Source organism: Nicotiana sylvestris, chromosome 7 (genome assembly GCF_000393655.2).
Source record: "Nicotiana sylvestris chromosome 7, ASM39365v2, whole genome shotgun sequence".
Taxonomy (NCBI): domain Eukaryota; kingdom Viridiplantae; phylum Streptophyta; class Magnoliopsida; order Solanales; family Solanaceae; genus Nicotiana; species Nicotiana sylvestris.
In genome coordinates this window covers 62,982,288-63,002,507 of record NC_091063.1, presented here as the reverse complement: position 1 = coordinate 63,002,507, position 20,220 = coordinate 62,982,288, and the positions used below count along the sequence as shown (strand labels likewise).

The 20,220-nt window shown below is 37.7% G+C and overlaps 1 protein-coding gene across 1 annotated transcript; it reads right to left on the bottom strand.

Moving 5' to 3' along the window:
• Positions 1–510: 510 nt before the first annotated feature.
• On the bottom strand, positions 511–20,005 carry LOC104230304 (uncharacterized). Its single transcript, XM_009783070.2, has 17 exons — positions 19,808–20,005; positions 19,640–19,703; positions 19,369–19,477; positions 17,977–18,039; positions 17,332–17,429; positions 16,241–16,307; positions 16,049–16,120; positions 14,781–14,942; positions 13,494–13,567; positions 13,292–13,389; positions 12,609–12,716; positions 6,636–6,733; positions 6,186–6,323; positions 5,706–5,753; positions 4,558–4,672; positions 3,942–4,042; positions 511–931 (listed from the first exon to the last, which is right to left on the bottom strand). The coding sequence occupies exons 1-17, from the start codon at positions 19,875–19,877 to the stop codon at positions 845–847; spliced, it is 1,572 nt and encodes a 523-aa protein (XP_009781372.1). The 5' UTR covers positions 19,878–20,005; the 3' UTR covers positions 511–844.
• Positions 20,006–20,220: the final 215 nt, after the last annotated feature.

The window sequence follows — 20,220 nt, the reverse complement described above, 5'->3', positions numbered from 1 at the left end:
AGTCATAAATGGTTCTTGCGCTTCTATCGTTTCTTTCTGGAGTTATACCTTTAAAGGCTCTGAATTCCAGCACCAAGTATTGGGATTTCACATGTAGGGGATTTTTTGAATTCTACTATAGTATATTGGAGTTTAACATGTAAGGATTTAGAAATCCAGTACCGGTTGCTGGAGTGTGTTAGAGGTATTTTTGTCCAAAACTATTTCCGTACAAAAAATGTGGCTAATGTTTAATAGCAGGTGTTAAAAATGGTTATTTACCAATTTTTGTCTGAAACAAGACTACGCTACTGGCCCTTCTCTCTCAACCATGGCATCTCCAATCACAATGAAAATTTTACCTTAAAACCAAAAGCAAAATGCAGTATGACTAATCTTCGAGGTCTGGGTCCTGACATGACTACGTTGCAATGCATATTATCCATCAACGATCTATACTTTGTGCAAAAATACTTAGCCTTTACATAACAAAGGCTTCTATGAAAAAGAAAATAGTAGATTCAACATAGATTCATCTAAACAAGCTCGAAGTTCAAGCATTTATCAATTCAGCATAAAGCATTCAAACATAAGCAGTTAAAACTCTTGGATTATATCTTTGGAAATGCAGAGGGCTAGTGAAGTCGAGTAGCTACACCCAACTTAAGCAGTTTCCACCAAATGCCAAGACATCTAGATTACCATCTTTGATGCTGATTGCCTGCAGAAAGGGGGGCTTTTTACAAGGGAAGTTACAATATCCCGCTAATTGATCCCCTACAGTGTACTGTGGTTTAACATCTTATAGATGACATATAAAGGCTGAAAGTAACACTTGTAGATGGTATCTATGATGTCGAAAAGACTAAAATCTCTGCTCCGTCATCACTGTAGGTTGAGCTTCAGAAAGCCTTCTTCCTAAATAAGGACCTCTTCTGATAGCTTCCTCCAGCTGCAGAAATATCACAGCATTATATTACAAATGTAAAAAAGCGCAGTCAACAGGACGTGAAAAGGAAATGAAAATGAAGAATCCTCGATCAAACCAAGACTTATGTCACTGGGCCATCAGTCCTCGGTCATATTAAAAGACATTTACTTGGCTAAAAGATTGTGTTTAATGAATATTTAACTTGGTCTTCTGTAAATCATATCACATTCCTCTCATTCTCCATTTGTTTTTCCTCGAAAAAACATTTTTCTCTTGCAGTGTAACACTCCGTAAATTCGGATTAGGTGTGGATGTGTTAAATGAACATTAATGTTACATTTTAGACATGTGAAGTCCTATCGGATGAGAATGGTTGAAAATAGTTGTTTTGGAATCAAGATAGAAAGTGAGGTGCATAAGATTAGATAAAATCGACTAAGTTATAGAAGGTCTGTCTTCCATCCTGATTTCGTGAAAATCTATTAGGAATTTGAGAAAACTTAAAGCATGATAGTTGTAGTCCTTTGACATATAAACTTAAATCATGATAGTTGTAGTCCTTTGACATATAGTTCCAATGATATATTGTGGAGCCCGAACGGATCTCTGTGCAAAAAATTATGCATGTTTTACTGGACAATGCGCAGTATGCGCGCTCAAGTGCGCACCCAATTGTCCCGTGGGCAGCGCACTTGTGTAAGTGCCACTTGTTGCGCGTTCAGGTATGCGGTTGGGCCTTAAGATACGTGGAAGCGCACCCGGAAAGTCATTTTAAAAGCCCTACCTCGTTCCCTACACCCCAAACACATAAATTTGCTCTAGAAAGGGAAACTCTCAAGAACCCAACTTTCCCCAAGGTCCCTCCATTATCCAAGGTAAGTTCTAATGATGATTCTAAGTTAATTTCAATTTTCCAACACCTTATTAACATAGGTAAACCCTTCAAATCATTAAATATTCGATTGAGACATCATTGTTGAAAAAAAAAACCCTAGAATCGAATTCAAGAGGATTGAACTTCAAAAACGTAATATCTTCAATCTTCACCCTCTAATTGATTGTAGCATTGGATTCATGATTATAGACTCTAAGCTTATGAGATATGAGTTGATGGGTCTGATAGAAAAGCATGAACGGTTATAGTTTTGGATTGTTGATTATCTTATGGGTGATGAAGAATGGTATTGATTATAGCAAATTGAGATTTTAGAATTATCCAGTAGCAAGAGAATGGGTTGTTGGGTGTAGAAACACAATTAATAAGGGTATGAAGCTTTATGCCCACCAAGTATTTGATAAAATACCTAAGTGACTAAAACATGAACAATAGTGCTAATATTGGTTTCTCTTGATATGTATTGTCATAGATTATCGTTGAAAGAGGCGACAAAACATTGTGATACGCTTAAAAAGGCCAGAGTCAAGTTATGTGAGGCTACCTCTATGTTTGGGAATGTTAATGATTCTCCCTACACTACGTTTCTTTTACAACATTACTAATTGCCTCAGAAATATAGTTACGCTTAGTTCCTTGAATAATTGCAGAACTTCTATTCTCTAGCTTTGTAATTAGTTCATGACTTTCATTCCGAATGTTGTAATCTTAGTGCGTAATCAATATAGACTTGTGTTTGATGCCCGTATCTCAGTCTAGATTACTCAGCATGTCATAAACAGTTGAAGCTTCAGTTCTCATAATCAGTTCATGAATGTCTCAGTCTAGTTCTATTCAGTATTCCAGTATTATGTAACTCAGTATGATTCAGTATTTCAGCATCATGTATTGCAGTATGATTCTTAGTTCCTGATTTCAAATTCCTGAATGCTGAACACATGTATTTGGGCCTGAGGCCGTAGTTTATGTTGTATGCATCTTTGGGCCAGAGGCTGCAGTTATGTATACGTATACCTGGGCCTGAGGCCGTAGCGTGTGTACATATATATTGGGCCTGAGGTTACAGTTTATTTCTTCAGATAAACAGGTGGTTCGTCATTCAGAAGAGGGAGTATTCATATCTTTACTTCCTTGTTCAGTTCAGTTTTAGTTTCAGCATTTAGAGTTCTTTCTTTCGGTTGCTTTAATACCAGTGCAATTCAAATGTACTGACGTCCCTTTCGCCTAGAGCCTGCATCTCGTGATGCACGTGACGATTTATAGGTTGACAATTCAGAGCACTAGGATTCTCGTACTAGCCAGTTGGTGAGCTCTAATTCTTTCGGGGCATTATCATTACTTTACAGTCTTTTAGTATGTGCAGACAGACATTGTTTTTAGTACTTCATTAGAAGCTTCATAGACTAGAGTAACAGTTAGACAGAGTCGCAGGCTTTTCATGTTAAGCAATGTTGGCTATAAACATGTTTCAGACTTATAATAGTGTTTTCGCAATTTGATTTATATCATTCAGACTTTCGGTATATCAGCATGTCTTAGTTTATATCCTGCATTCAATATGTTATGTTATCACATGTTGATTCAGCCAGCCAGTTGGTTCGCTCGGTCTCATGTAGTTAGGCACCAGGTGTCGTGTTATGTCCAGCATGACATGCTACCTTCGTGGTTTGTTTTAAGGAGCGGCCTACAACCATATTATTTGACTTGATTTTACTTTACTAGACTACTAGTCCATTCCACTAGAACACTACCGTCCATTTCAGAAAAGAATTTACTCCAACCTTCTTCTATTCCTACAAATAGGTTTGGGGAGAAAAATGAGGGATGCATGCATTGTGCATTCAGTTTCACCTAGGCTAGTCCTAGGTTGCCAAAGTGCTAGTCTCATTCTTAAATTTTCCATGCAGTACTTACACAAAGAAAAGCAAAATGCAAAAATAGATTGGACATCTGACATGTTTGTCTATATCTATAGAACATAGGTATAAATAGTACTAGTAAATACAGGGTGAAAATGAGGACAAACCAGAGTTCTATAACAGGAAACTCCGTGATAGAGGACCAATTCGATCTCCGCAAACCATAACCAAATCCGTATAAATTTGGACACAAGGATATAAATCAGGAAAGACACACCTTTGTAGCTACACCAGACAGTGCATTGTCAGCGATCAGCTTACTAGATGAGGTGAAACCCTTGTAGAGTGACTGGCAACATTTGTGTCTAGCTTCCATACCTGAAATTTAACCAACTTACTGAATCTCTCAACAAGAACATGTACTATGCGAAGTAGTTACAGTTGTAAAATAGAATATAAAGATGTAAATAAGGATGCACACAACATCAATTAAGACCTAAATGAGGATGATCTTTCAATCTCATCCGACAATTCCTACTCAGCCAGGTGATTTAAAAATCAATTGCTGACAATGCCACTTCTCTAGCAGGGAGATATGGTAAGTTACAGACTATATTTGTTAATCGAACCATCAGGAGAAGGATGAAGAGATAAAATAAAAAAATAAAAAAAAATTGATAAGGTAAAAGTTAATACACTAACTTGCAGTTATATGGGCCAGCATAATGTTGAATGAGAAACACACTAGCACAAAAGTCAGCTAGGTGAAGACACGGCCAATAAGAGATAATGCCGGAAAGATGTCATCAAATGACCGCATTTAGATACGCAAATAGCAGATATTTGTACTGTTTGCATACTATGTAAAGCAAATTGGATATTAACATACAAACCTATCTTGTCTGTCTCTGTAAAAGTGTCAGTTGCTATATTTATTATTTCTTGTCTGGAGACAACCTCCATCAGGCACCAAGGCCGCATCACCAACGCAGTTATCACTCTATAGCCCTGTAAAATATAAGAAGAGACTGACTTTTTCTAGCTGTGTGAGGCTAATGAAAGGAATAAAAAAATTCAGGTTATGAAACCAAAGTTGATTAACTCCTATGGTGTATATTTAAACCTGCCTTAGAAGACCCAACCTTCATTTTCTTTTCTTTCTTTCTATGTTTGGGTGGGGTGGGGTGGGGTGGGGGGATCAAGAATTTGCCAATATCTGTCTACCTTCCTTTTTATGAATAGTTCTCCTAATGATGAACAAATGTTAAACATCAAAAAGAACAAAAATAGATACAAAATTGAGCAAGAGATCTAAAGGAAGATAACCTGATCATTAAAGATGTGAAAGATTCAACAGATAATAAGTGAAGTACAACAAGACAATACTGAAATACCAACCACAAGACAGCATAATTTAACCGAAACAAGAAACGACTAACAGTAGTAAGGGAATCAGAACAAAGGTACTACAATAATATTGATTAAGGGAAAGATTGAAACCACAGAGGCAAGTTGGGTTTGTGGTTTAACAATGTAAAAGTAGATTCAAATGGGTTATGCAATGGATTGACTTTTTCAAAGTTGGCAATCTATTTCAAGATAGTTGTTCTATAGATTCATTCTCGTTCTATAGATTCATTCTCCTATACATTTTTATTAAAAGAAAAATCGTAGATATTATCTGCTTCATAATTTGTTTCTAAGTGGAACATCAAGATGTCCAGCATCATGAATTGGTTTGCTTTACTTTGAACTCTAAATGGAAAATACATGAACGAAGAGAGCACCTTTTTATAGCCGGTATTCCTCTACACACTTATCAATTTCAAAATCCAGTCTAAATTGATACTATTCACATGCATCAGACATCTCACTGCCAGCTAAAATAATCAAAACTTTCCGCAGAGACAGCTAAATAAGAAGGAATAGCTACTACTTCACATAGTAAATTTTGAAAAGATAACACAAACGAGGTAACTTTTATCGGACTGCTTCTCTCTGTGAGATGATATTAGTCGTGAGTTGCAGAGATATATCTCACCGCCTTACGAATTTCTGAATCCTGTTGAAGGACTGATAAGAGGAGACCCTGTCAAAAGGAACAATTTAAATAAGTAACCGAAGGTTAAAAAAAAGTCGAGCAAGAACCATCATGTCAACAAATTATATTAGGAGAAATTCAAAGAAGAATTTGAAGACCTTAATGCTGAACACAACTCTAACAACAGGTTCATACACGCCAAATCCCAATAAAAACTCTTCCACCCACCATGGTAATGCATTTCACGTGTTTTCCCTTTCTAATATAATCCATTTGTTTTACCCCCCCCCCCCCCAGAACGTGGTGTGCTGAGAGCAGGATTTGTTACTTGTCAGCTTTGTACAGACAAATTTTCAAGATTCCAGCAGTCAGACATAGCTTTATACTGAGAAGTTTCAAAGTTCTAGCAGTGAGACAAAAAGAGGCAGATAACGGAAGCATTTTTCATGAAGCCAGAGGCCTCACAGAAATTAAACTCACCGAAGGTGTCAGCTTTGAAGTCTTGGATGCTGTTTCATAGATCAGGCGCCGAAGACTCTCCTCTGCAACACCATCCAGCAATACATCATTTTCTGCACGAGTTTCCCCAACAATGTTTGCAAGAGCATGCAATGCCGCCTGTTTTTTGCATTCAAGGGATGTCTCGAGTAAACATTATGTCTGTCACGAATTTCTAACTCTCTTTATTTCATGAAGTGAGAGTCTGAATGAATTCAGAATGGAATTTAAGCAATAGATTAAGATACTAAATCTCCAGTTTGCTTCTGGCTGAAGTTAATTAGAACAATAAAATAAACCAGGCAGTCTTTTTGGTACTTAAAAGGAGATCGTCAACAACACTGGATGAAGCTGACATCATCACACAACATTCATAAAATGAGGCTGTATATATTGACATGGATAACACAAGTTAAATCTCGCACTGCTTACCAGCTGTTTACCATGCTGTTGCCGATCAAAAGCCGCATAAATGACATGTCTTCCTGCAGGTTGTGCACCTGAGAGAAGCAATGCTGCCCCTTTGCTGGCTGCATCACAGACGAAGAAAATTTTAATTTCAAGTACAGTGTGATATCTTAACCAAGTGAACATGGGCTGAAGTGGCATGTGTGCACAGTGAACTACACAGTGCCAAAAAGAAATTCCAAAGGTCAAACATGCAAAGAAAAAACATGCTTCTGTATGAAAGCAGGAACCCCTATTTGCTATTGAGAAGCATAGGCATATCAAGAACAAGCGGAAAGAATAGAGACTTTCTGATGAGAGGATAAAATGTTAGTTCAAAAGAATCCTGTCTAGTAGAAAGGATGCTTGAAGAATGAGATCACAATCTATTGCCACCAACGACGTTTCCCTGCAACTATCTGCAACCCAGTACTCACATTTCATAACCTGAATATATTACTACCTGAGAATATTATGAAGCAACCCTAACCTTATAAAAAAGGGGATAGTCAAGAATGATAATATATGCATAGGAGTTGGGATTATCACCGACCATCAAGTAACCTGGTTATTACAGAGCCTATGGATCTTTGAGCTAGTAAATCACTAGGTTTTGAGTCATGACACACCACTCTAGCCCATTAAGCAACCCCTTCCCCCACTGCATCATTTGACCAACAATTCATGCACAGTACCGAGCAATGACAGCATCGAGTTGGGTCCTCCATACTTGGTTCTTAGCCACTGACTTAGACCAGAGTTCGGTCATGCTTAAAGATCTCTAGGGTAAGTAAGAACTGCCTTCAAGCTATGGCCCTTATAACATCAGAGCTTCCACTTATTATTCTATTTTATTGACATCAAACATAAAAAATGTTCTGTTAGCGGAAACGTAAAAGAAAGAACACAAGATTTAACGTGGTTCGGATCAAAATAATCCTACGTCCACCAGAGAACAATTGCCTTTTTAATATTAACAAAGGAAGGGGAGATTTCCCAATTACACTTAAGAGAATTTCTCTCTTAACTCTCTACTCACTACAATGTATTGTATTATTTTGGGATGGTTTCTACAAATGAAGGAGTGCATCTATTTATAGAGGTAAAGACCTCCTCTTGATGTCCTGGGTGACATCAAAGGAGGAAGCTTCCTTCTAGCATCCACACCAACTCTTTCCACCAACTCTTCCAATTGGCATGCCATTGTTGACTAAACATAAACCAACACCTTCAATCTCCACCTTGGTTTGCGTTTCGAGCGTGCGTGTGAACAACTCTGGCCAAAACTTCTAAGCTTACTGGGCAACCCCGTTGTAAGAAACAAGAAGAATCAAACCATTGTTGAACATACCACCTCCACCTAACAACTGTTCTCTTCGGAGTTGCATCAGTTGATGCACACCCCCGCCAAGTCCTTGCAGTGTGCAAACTTAGCGAGTGGGACTATCTTGGTCAACATATCTGCAGCATTATCGTCTGTGATAACCTTCACGACCTTGATAGTTCCCTCTTCAACAACATCTCGAATAAAATGAAATCTGACATCAATGTGTTTAGTGCGCTCATGAAATCTCTGATTTTTCATTAGATGAATAGCACTCTGACTATCACATCTAAGAGTTGATTCCAGCTGAACCAAACTCAATTCCGCTACTAAACCTTTCAACCAGATAGCTTCCTTCACCGCCTCCGCTGCTGCCATGTATTTTGCTTCTGTCGTAGACAAAGCGACAATCGACTGCAGAGTCGACTTCCAACTAACGGCACTGCCAACGAGGGTAAAGATGTATCCAGTTGTGGACCTTCTTCTGTCAAGATCTCCTGCATAGTCAGAATCTACATAACCGAGAATTGAAATACCTCCACCACTTTTTCGAAAGGTCAGACCAACACCAGAAGCTCCTTTGAGATATCTCAATATCCACTTGACAGCTTCCCAATGCCTCTTTCCTGGGCTGGACATGTATCTACTTACCACACTTACAGATTGAGCAATATCTGGACGTGTGCATACCATAGCATACATAATGCTACCAACTGCACTGAGGAATCTTTGACATATTCTCCACCTAATCTCTCGAGAACCCTTTCAATATACCTCTTCTGAGAAAGATGTACAACACCGTCTTCTCTTGAAATCTCCATACCAAGGATTTTCTTTGCAGCTCCTAAATCCTTCATGTCAAATTCCTTACTCAACAGTTTCTTCAAAGCATTTATCTCTGTAATGTTGTTAGCAGCAATAAGCATATCATCAACATACAACAGTAAATAAATCATTGAGTTACCAGACATCTTCTTGTGATACACACAGCTATCAAATGCACTCCTTGAGAATTCATGTGTAGTCATGAATGCATCAAACCTCTTGTACCACTGTCTAGGGGATTGCTTCAAACCATACAAAGACTTCTTTAGTTGGCATACGTGATCTTCTTTTCCCTCAGCTAGGAAACCTTCAGGCTGATCCATATAGATTGTCTCTTCTAGATCACCGTGTAAGAAAGCAGTTTTGACATCAAGCTGTTGAAGCTCCAAGTCAAATTGGGCAACCAATGCTAGTAGCACGCGAATTGAGCTATGCTTCACGACTGGAGAGAAAATCTCATTGTAGTCAATTCCCTCCTTCTGACTGAATCCTTTTGCAACCAATCTCGCCTTGAACCTAGCATCTTCCACTTCAGGAATTCCCTCTTTCTTTCGGTAGACCCACTTGCATCCAACTGTCCTCTTCCCCTTTTGTCTTTTCACTAAGACCCATGTCTGATTCTTGTGAAGAGACTCCATCTCTTCAGTCATGGCTAACCGCCATTGTGCGGCATCCTTGCAAGAAGTTGCTTCAATATACGAGGAGGGCTCCAGATCTTTAATCTCTTCTTGTGCAGCTACGAACGCATATGCAATCAAGTTTGCTTGATTTATAAGGCGTTCCGGTTCTCGTGTCTGCCTCTTCTCCCTCCCCTTCGCAATTGTGTATGGTTCATTGACAGCAAGTTCTTCAACGCCTACATCTTCTGACTCATCTTTAACCTGAGTCTCTTGATCCTTTTCCTTGGCAAGCTCCACCGGAAGCTCCACCTGCTCGTTGTTCTTGTTTCCTGAAAACTCCACGGAAACTTTACGGGATCAAGTATAGAGGATTCATCGAAGGTGACATCTCTACTAACTATAAATTTGAGTAAAGACAAACACCAAAGTTTGTACCCTTTTACTCCATCCACATACCCTACGAATATGGCCTTCTTAGCCCTTGGTTCAAGCTTTCCTTCATTAACGTGATAATAAGCTGGACACCCAAATACTCGTAAGTATGAATAGTTAGAGGGTTCACCTGACCATACCTCATTCGGAGTCTTAAAGTCAATTGCCGATGCTGGAGATCGATTGACAATATGAGCAGCAGTGTGAACTGCTTCAGCCCAAAATACTTTGGACATTTTGGCTTGTAGGAGCATACAACGAGCCTTTTCAAGAAGAGTTCTGTTCATTCTCTCGGCAACTCCATTCTGCTGTGGGGTATGCCTGACAGTCCTATGTCTTGAGATCCCATGAACCTTGCAGAATTCATTAAACTCTTCATTGCAAAACTCCAAGCCATTGTCTGTGCGAAGATACTTGATTTTCCGCTCCATTTGATTTTCAACCAAAATCTTCCACTCTTTAAATGCTTCAAAAGCATCACTTTTTGCCTTCAAAAAATACACCCAAACCTTTCGTGAGAAATCATCAATAAAAATGAGAAGATACCTCTTTCCGCCCTTCGATGGAAGTTTAGAAGGACCCCATAAATCTGAATGGATGTAGTCTAGCACTCCTCTTGTCTTGTGTTTGCCAGTGCTGAAGCTGACCTTCTTCTGCTTCCCTAGAACGCAGTGCTCACAGAAGTCAAGCGTGCTGATCTTCTCACCTTCCAAAAGTTTACGATTGCTCAACATCTCCAGTCCACGTGCGCTCATATGACCCAGTCTCATGTGCCATAGTCTTGCCTTGTCATCATTAGATAACTGCACTGTAGATGCATTTGCAGAGCCAACAATGGTGCTTCCGGCCAATGTGTAAAGGCCGTTCTCCAGCTTGCCTTTCAGCATGACTAAAGAACCTTTAGTCACCTTCATAGTTCCTGCTTCGCTCATGTACCTGTAGCCTTGTTCATCCAGAGTACCCAAGGAGATCAAATTCTTCTTCAGATCAGGAACATGACGGACTTGTGTAATAGTCCTCACGATTCCATCATGGCAGCGAACCCGAACTGAGCCAATGCCAACTATTGCACAAGTTGCATTATTGCCCATTACTACGGTTCCTCCACTTTTCTCGTAGCTGCTAAACCAGTCTTTTCGGAACGTCATATGCAGAGTACAAGCAGAGTCTAACACCCATTTGTTTTCATAACTACTATTATTATTACACGATGTTGTTAGTACATAATCATTATCAAAATTATGTACCTGTTCAACTGTAGATGCACTCGCCTTTTCCTTGGACTTTGACATTGGGCAATCTCGTTCAAAGTGCCCCTTCTTGCCACAACCCCAACACTCTGTATTCTTCTTGTTCACACGAGACTTTGATCTGTGCTTTGATTTGGTCTTTCCCTGTTGGCTAGTCCGGCCTCTTACAAAGAGGCCACTTGCCTGGTCATCTCTATCTCCTTCAATGTGCCTCCGCACATCACTAGAGTTAAGTGCCTGCCGCACTTGCTCAAGCTTGATAGGCTCCTTGCTATACATCATTGAATTCTCAATATCACGATATCCTGAAGTCAATGAAAATAGCAAAGCACATGCAAGCGTCTCCTCCTCCCTTTTAATTCCTGCAATCTGTAAGTCCATGACAAGTTTATTAAACGCATCTAAATGATCTTGTAACGAAGTACCTGACCCCATCTTAAATGTGTGAAGACGCCGTTGTAACAACATTCTTGTTGTCACTGATCGGTCTTGGTATAGCCCTTCTAGCTTTTCCCACAACTGTTTGGCCGTCTCTTCGGTACCCGTACTCACTTCACAAAGCACGTTAGGTGCAAGGGATAGTTGGATTGCACTCAATGCATCCCCTTCAATCTTCTCCTTGTCGGGAGCTGATATATCCGTAGGATACTTTCCGTCAATAGCATGGATTGAACCTTCCCTCCGCAGTAACGCCATCATCTGGATCTTCCAGATATTGAAGTTGTTGCGTCCATTGAATCTATCAATTTCAAACTTCATGGAACTCATATTTGCTTGTTCTTTCTCCTTGGATCGTTAAAGAATCCTGTCGCTCTGATACCAATTGTTAGCGGAAACGTAAAAGAAAGAACACAAGATTTAACGTGGTTCGGATCAAAATAATCCTACGTCCACCAGAGAACAATTGCCCTTTTAATATTAACAAAGGAAGGGGAGATTTCCCAATTACACTTAAGAGAATTTCTCTCTTAACTCTCTACTCACTACAATGTATTGTATTATTTTGGGATGGTTTCTACAAATGAAGGAGTGCATCTATTTATAGAGGTAAAGACCTCCTCTTGATGTCATGGGTGACATCAAAGGAGGAAGCTTCCTCCTAGCATCCACACCAACTCTTTCCACCAACTCTTCCAATTGGCATGCCATTGTTGACTAAACATAAACCAACACCTTCATGTTCTGATCAAAGGGGAGACAAGAATATATGTATAAAGGGTAAGGATAAAGACCTTAGAACAGTTCAATACTCTATTATTATGATTATGCCTGCTTAGAATGCGCACTAGTTTGTTCAGATATAAGGATCAGCACTAAGTTAATCTCCAATAAACCAACTGTGGTCTCACAAGTACAAGGTTTGACCATTAATTTAAAGAAAGCCTCAATAAAATCCCTTCAACAACCTAAAGTTATTATTGAGATAAATGTAGCAACGTATTCTTTTGTCAAGGAGAACTGAGCTACATCACATGGACATAAATATAAAGAAATTAAAAAAACTTACAGAATCCAATTTGTCCCAATGCTTCAAGAGCGCATTCACATTCATCTGCATTTTCACTTTCTAACAAATTGAATCTTCTGTCAATGGCTGAAATCAGATTTCTACAACCTGAAAGTCAGAAAAGATTAAGAGTCAATTCTGCTTTTACCTATCTGAGAGAGTTATAATGCAAGCGAACAAAACCTGCAGTAAAACAACAAAAAATAAGGTAGGATATATTTCAACCAAACTAGGTATTTCCTTACCCAGAATATACCATTGAGTTCAGTATGAAAGTGAGATCCTCTTACATTCTAATTAAGACATGCCAAATGCCCGTGATGCTAGTTTTCCTGGATAAGAGAGTTTTGTATCTAGCCAATACGGTAAGGATCTTTTCCTAATCATTCTAATTAACTCAAATTACAACTATACATGTTTGATTGGGCTTGAATCAGAAGTTGAAATTAATTGATGGAAAGTAGAGTACTTGGAGCCACTCACAAGTCCATTAATTATGCACCAGAAAACCTGAGTACAGCATCAAAGCCATGTATATATCTTATTCGTCACACTAGTGATAAGCTAATAAAAATGGAAATTCAAATACTAAACATACCTACAAATTGTATAGTTAATAAGTTTCAGATATAACAAAATTTGGATGACAACTAAGACTTAGAAGAAGTATATGTGAGTATTACCAGATTCATCGATGAATACGAAGGCATTCTCCCTCGCCATCAGCCTTCCAGTTATCATCATTGCTCTTGATCTCAAGATCGATTCAGCAGAAGCATCACTAGGAAGATAGGCAGTCAAAGAAATAAATATGACAGTCGAAATCATTGAATGACAAGAAAATCAAATTCAGAATCATAAGCAGCAATTCTCTCACGTGCAGACCTAATAATTGAAGTAAGAATTTGGAGAAGTTTCGTCCTTGACAAGAACTCAGTGCTGTGCTGAACATCAGCCAACTTTATTTACCCAGCACATACAAGAAAAACAAGTAAAACATCAATTGAGAACCAGTTGGAAAAAAAGGGCATTGAGTGAATATTATGGAAAGTAATGGATTGTATAATCAAGAAGATGGCAGCTTAACAAACACACACACCGAAACACACCCAAACAAAAGGATAGTATTTGATATATGCCACCAACAGACACCCCCTCCCCAAAGAAGAAGGAGAATATTTGATTCATGCCACCATTAGACCCCCTATAACTAAAGAGAGAGAACAGAACATAACCAGGAATAAGCTCTTAAATATATAGGAAACTTCCTAGTGTTAGCCACCTTTCCTCAATGCAAAGATCTGGTATGGTTTTAAGGCAGGCAAGGTAAATTTTACTTAGGGTGAATACCTAACCCTAGTTCTCTGCCTTATCTTTTCACTAATTTACTAATATTTTCATTTTCTTTGGTGTTTACTATAGACTACGAGACCAAATCTCAAAACAGCAAGGTGAAGGCACAAACACAGAAAAGCAACAGAGCAAAATTTTCTCAATGGCTGTGGAGAAAGAGAGCATCAAGTGCTTTGCTGATGTTGAATTTGCACAAGGTCGAGTTCGGTATTCTAAGACGTGGTCACTTACCCATACTAATACATACTTATGGTTCAGATTACGCACATGCTATTCTTCTATCAAAGAAGTTAATGCTCATATTGTTCTGCACCTTTTTGTGTTGTGTCAAACAGTTATAAAGAGTTGATATTTTGCGTCGCCAGTGCAAATTTTTTATGACATGGGACTTCCTGAGTAGCATCTGTTGTTCCCCTTGCTTGGTTATATTAATGCTTTGTTATTTTTGTTGTTGATGTTCTTATCTTTTGTATTTCCGACATGACCTCCTCATTACTGTTCTCCTGTTCAAACCTGCTGAAAATTGTTTTCCTTGAGCCGAGGGTCTTTCGGAAACAGAGTCTCTGCCTCCACTAGGTAGGGGTAGGGTCTGCGTACAGTTTACCTCCCCAAACCCCACAATGTGAGATTACACTAGGTATGTTGTTGATGGGACTTCCTGAGTTTTTACGAAATGAATAAAATCCCAATGATATGATTTACCAATGCTAAATAAGATATGCAAAATTTATAGCTAATAAGACCATATGAAGTTACAAACAAAATGCGAAATCAATGATCATATGTAGAGGAAAATCTTATAACTAGTTAAGAGCAAACCTCATATAGGAGTTCCAAGCTGCTCAAAGTGACTAATGTATCATTTGCATTGCTAATTTCTGCCTCCAACAAGCTAAGTAGATTTGAATTATACACTCTTGATGCCACAGAAGAGGAAATGGAGAATAGTTTCACTATCAAAGCTAAGAGTCTAACTCTTCCCTGAGGATTTAGCAAAACGAAAAGCTAAAGTACAAGCAATGAGATATTCTAAAACAGTTGATAGAAAGACAAAAGCATACCACAGCTCTATGAGGTTCAGATGGACTAAGAACCACCATTCCCCACTGACAATGGGTGCCACTTTGGTACCATTATTTCCTGTTTCTTGTACCTTTTTTTTATTTGGTGGGGTGAGTAAGAGAAGTTCTCTAATCAAGATATACAACATACCAGGGCACCAGCTCTATTATATCAAGAGCAAAATAGATACGTAGTTACAATTTCTATTTAAATCAGTGAAGAGAGCATGTACTATAGATATAAGCATATTCGGAATTACGTCATGTAGACGTTATGTGCAATTGATACAAAATTACAACCATTTTGATTTGAAAAGATATTTCTGAAGTATGATACTTTTTATTATAAATTATAGTGAAAATGTTGGAGGAGCTTCACCAAAATAAGAAAAATAATAACAAGTACTATGATGAGTAAGAAAAAGAAGAAATATTGTAGTAGAACCACTAATTAAGCCTTATCTTTAATCAAGCAACAGGAATTTGGGAGCACGTTTGCATTAAAACATGAATGGATAACGTAGGAATTTATAACTTTAAATGGTTGGGTTTTTATTAGTAGTATAAAGGGCAACCTAGTGCACTAAACTCCCGTTATGATTGGGTCCAAGGAAGGGCCAGACTATGTTGAGTCTACTTTGTGCAGCTTTACCTTGCATATTTTTTCAAGAGTGGTCACACTGTAGAAACTCCTACCTTTGTGCCAAGGCTCTTTAGTAGTATATACAGATTAAGAGTAGTCTCTTTGTCTCATAGCTTCTTTGTGTTCAGAATATTAAAAAGATCATAAGCTATGATTAAATGGATAACAACTATGATATTTTACTTCAACGTGACATCAAGTAAAGCACTAAATTCAAAAGAGAACTGCTCATTGGATACTGAATAGAGCACATGGTTTTCAAACTAATTCCAGCATGACCTTAAGTAAAGCACTAATATCAGAAGAGAAATGCTCATTGCATAGAGCACGTTGTCTGTCACAGGGCACACAGAACTTTTACCATCCATTAGAAAATACCATACCAGAGGTGAACAGCTGGTTGCCAAGTTCACGAGGTTTGTTGCTTCATTACCACTCTCTGGAAATATGATATCCTACAGAAAACTTTATCAAATTCAACAGAGATCCTTATTTCCTTAATATCTGGTCAAATTATCACCACAGGCACGCAGAAATATATGTGCGACAAAGATAAGAAGCAGAATACTACATACAATGCCTTTTGAATGGCTAGCCAGTTTCCTGACTGCGTCTGTAGATGTGGCGGCAACTTCCTCGTCCCTGCCAGAAGAATAATGCCTACATGACTACAAGCAGACCCAATTTCTAGAAGAGGAAAAGAAGTGATATTGAGGTTGCATGCTTTGCGTGTTGCTGTGTGGTAATCACGTGTTATCATCAGTACCGAGGATATAAGAATTTTTAGTTAGGAAGTCACAACAAGCATGTGGTGCAGCAAAATCTTATAAATCTAAGCACGTAAAGCCTCTACAATAGGATGTGAGGAACTAAAAATGTTGTAGTAAAAGATCACAGGTCCTAAAACATAAGCAGCATGGCGTTACAAAATCAGTTCACCAGCAACCTCCACATGGGGAGCCCAAAACTTGCTAGTCCACAGTTCAAGGGGCAATAGCATGCAAACAAAGACAAAGAGTCTTGAGGAAATGGACCAGAAAAAAAGTTAAAATGGAAAAATAAAAGAAATGATTTTCATTTAAGATTTTGTCTTTGACAAGAAATATTGTCACAAGTATCAATGTTTCTGGTTCTAAGAGTAAACATAGGATCCCAACTAAACAACAACAATTGACAATGTATTTCCGAAGTGAAAAGACTTGTAGGTACTACAAGAACCATTCATCCACATGACCCGATGAAATCCAAAAAAAAAACTTCAAATCAAAGAAGCAGAATTGGAAAGAAGTCATACTACCTGATTGCACTATTTTAACAGAACATGTCATGCTTGCAGATAAAATGAAATGATGAAAGAGAACAGTTAGTTACCTAATCTAACTCATATACGTATTATTTTTCTAACTCATGACCATATTCTCTTAGAATGAACATCATGCGATGTCCAAAATTAAGCAAGCACAAGCATAATCAAATCGACTCTCAAAGAAGCAGGTGAAGCAAATCGATCGCTACAAAAAGGGCAGCCCCGTGTCAGAATCTTTTCTACCAGAGGCAGTGTATCAGTATATCCAACAAAGCCATCTTCACAAAACCAACAAAAAAAAGAACTTATAGACAGTTTGGTCGGTGATTGCATGTTGTAACACAGTGCATTGTGTCTTACCCACTGATGAGGCAATTAAGCAAAAGTTGATAAACTCCATACTCATGAATTAGCTGTACAACAATAGCTTCATCAATATTCTCCAAAAGGCAAGACACCTGTACATGGTTACTACTGCATGAGCCAAAAAGATTGCCCACATTCGTTGTTTTCAGCAAATTAGACAAAGACAGCTAAATATTAGAATGACATGGCGCAGAATGAGGAAGCAAAATCGAGAATAGATACAACAATATGCAAATTCTCCAGCACGATTAGAATGTGTAACCACGTATATTAGAACATTCAGCAATTCCCATTACTAATTCACATATTCTGTTTCTCATAGGATGAAAAGTCTACTTGCTAGATTGTCAACTTCAGCTTAACATCAATCCTGCTTTAATTATCCAGAGACATATCTACGGAAATTTGTGAGCCGGTAAATCAATTTGTCAGCACTATTCAGTTCTCTCATACACCTACCGCATCCTACAGAGTTAACTACATGTTTTCAGGATAAAAATCTTTCATACACAAAGGGTCTCAGTCTCAATCGGCTAGAAACTGAAAAAATAATAAGAGATAATATCTTTAATTTAATTTACGGATGCACATACTTTAAGCTTAACAAAAAAGCCTTCTATTTATCACAGAAGCACTTACTGTTTGGCATGCTAAACGTCTGACTTTTTGAGACTCTGCACCCAGACCGACAATCACAAAGGTCTGCAACAAGGCAGAAAGCAGACCAAGCAATTTAGAGAAAAGTAATGATTTATCTCAAAATCTATTATGATGGACACGTGTAAAAGTATAAATGTAGCACAAAGATGGATAAGGGAATAAATTATTAACATACATAACATATTGACCTACAATAAACTAGCTCTATAAGACTATACAAAGGATCACTACTCAGGATAAATTGCAGTCTATTTCCTTATTGGTGTCTAAGATCAATTTTCTGGATTTGGTTTTGGCTCATATTGGGAGGACTATATTTTGTGAAAAACAACTTAGTGAAAAGTTAGATGCTAGGAAAACCCTACTTTTTGGATTGTTTTTGGTCAGAAAGGTTTTGATTTGATTACCGGAAACCAATAGATATTGTAATCCAAATGCTTAATAGCTCTTCTAAACATTTTATGATGTTTACTTCTTTATTTTTCTCATTCCATGTTTAAGTTCCATTTTTTGTCCTTGCAGTCCTAACAATAAAAGAAAGTCAAATCAATGAAAATACTGGGTACAGTTTACGAGTTTATAATGAATGGAACTCTTGTAAAAGAGTAATTCATCCTTGATCACTATTAATCAAGATCCTTATAAATCAGTCATGAACAGAAGTTAACATGATAAATAAGATAAAGCACCATTTGAATGGCTGGAAGCAAAAAGAACAGCAAGAAACTCAACCTTTTCTGTTCCCTACATTGTTTTAGGAAGGAAATTGTACCCCTATCGTTATAAATTTGTTTAAATTAATAGTTGTCTGTGTCGAGATAACGATCTACTTCCTTCAAACTCGCAAAAACAAACACTAATAACAGGTGAGTGTTAATTAAAATTGCTACGTTTCCCGTTCACTGTGATTTCGCGTTATTCCTTCGCTCAATGAGATAAGAACCCAAAAGTCCCTTGAGCGCGCATGTTTAAATCTAAAGAGAAAACTTATCAATCAAGTGCTTCACATCCCTAACATATGGTCTAAAATATAAGTAACCAAATCTTCCCTTTGTTCGAGTTTATGTGAAAATATTTCCTCTTTAGTCTGTTCCAAAATGAAATGGCAGCTTTAAAAATTTGGAAACAATTTAACTTAAATTTTTCATCTTAGCCTTAATGAGAAGTTTTTATAGCCATACAAATAATATGGAATGTTTAAAACCACAAGTTCTCTTAAACTCTGTCCCAATTCAAACTTTGCCACATAAATTGGAATAGAGGGAGTAGCCGATATATACTCCACACACATTTGTGATACCAAACACACAAAACTCATTCCAATATAAAGATTCAAATCGAGCTTATTTAGTAGTAGCATTATTGCCATACCATGTAGTGTGGAATGAGTGATGCTCCATATCTTGTTTTGAAAAGCCTTTCTAAACAATCAACCAACGCATTTTCTAGGCCAGGGTATTCTGCTTTTGTTTGCAAAGCACTGCAAGCAATTTAAAGTTCACAATCAGCAAGCTAAAAATTCAGCACTAATTAAGCTCCCTATTTAATTTCTGTTAAATGTAAAGGATTTTTTTTTTATCTATATATAGCTTTAACATTTAATTTCCAACCGAAAAAAGGAGAATAAGAGAAATAGAGATACTTGATAATAGCAGGAAGAGGAAATCGATTGAGAAAGTCTTGAGCTGAAGCATCGGAATGAGCGCCTGAAAATTGGATGATACAAATTAACCATTTGCTTATTACCAAAAAGGAGAAACAAGTAAAAATAGGGATGGTTGTAGGAAGAAAGAGGGAAACAATAGAATACCAGGATAATACGCAAAGTCAGTAGCAGCTTCCAGTAACTGAGCTGGATCCACTGAGTACTCTTCCTCCATTGTTAATTTTTTGCAGCGGAAATGAGAAAAGGATGAGAGAGTACAATAGAGAGAGAACTGCTGAGTCAGTTTTTGAAACTGTGTTTACTTGCACCACACTCACAATGTCCAGTCTCCTACTGTGCTTTCTGCCTTCCTTTTTGGGGGGATTTATACTCTAGCGGTCGAATCTATTCTTTATTTTCTAAGTGGATATACATAAATTATACTCCTATATTATTTATATATATATATATATATATACATATATATATTAATTATATTTTATTTAATTTATACAATTGAACGAATAATTATTTAGGTTAACTCTCCGTATTTAGTTTTTTCTCCTTGCTTTTGCTGT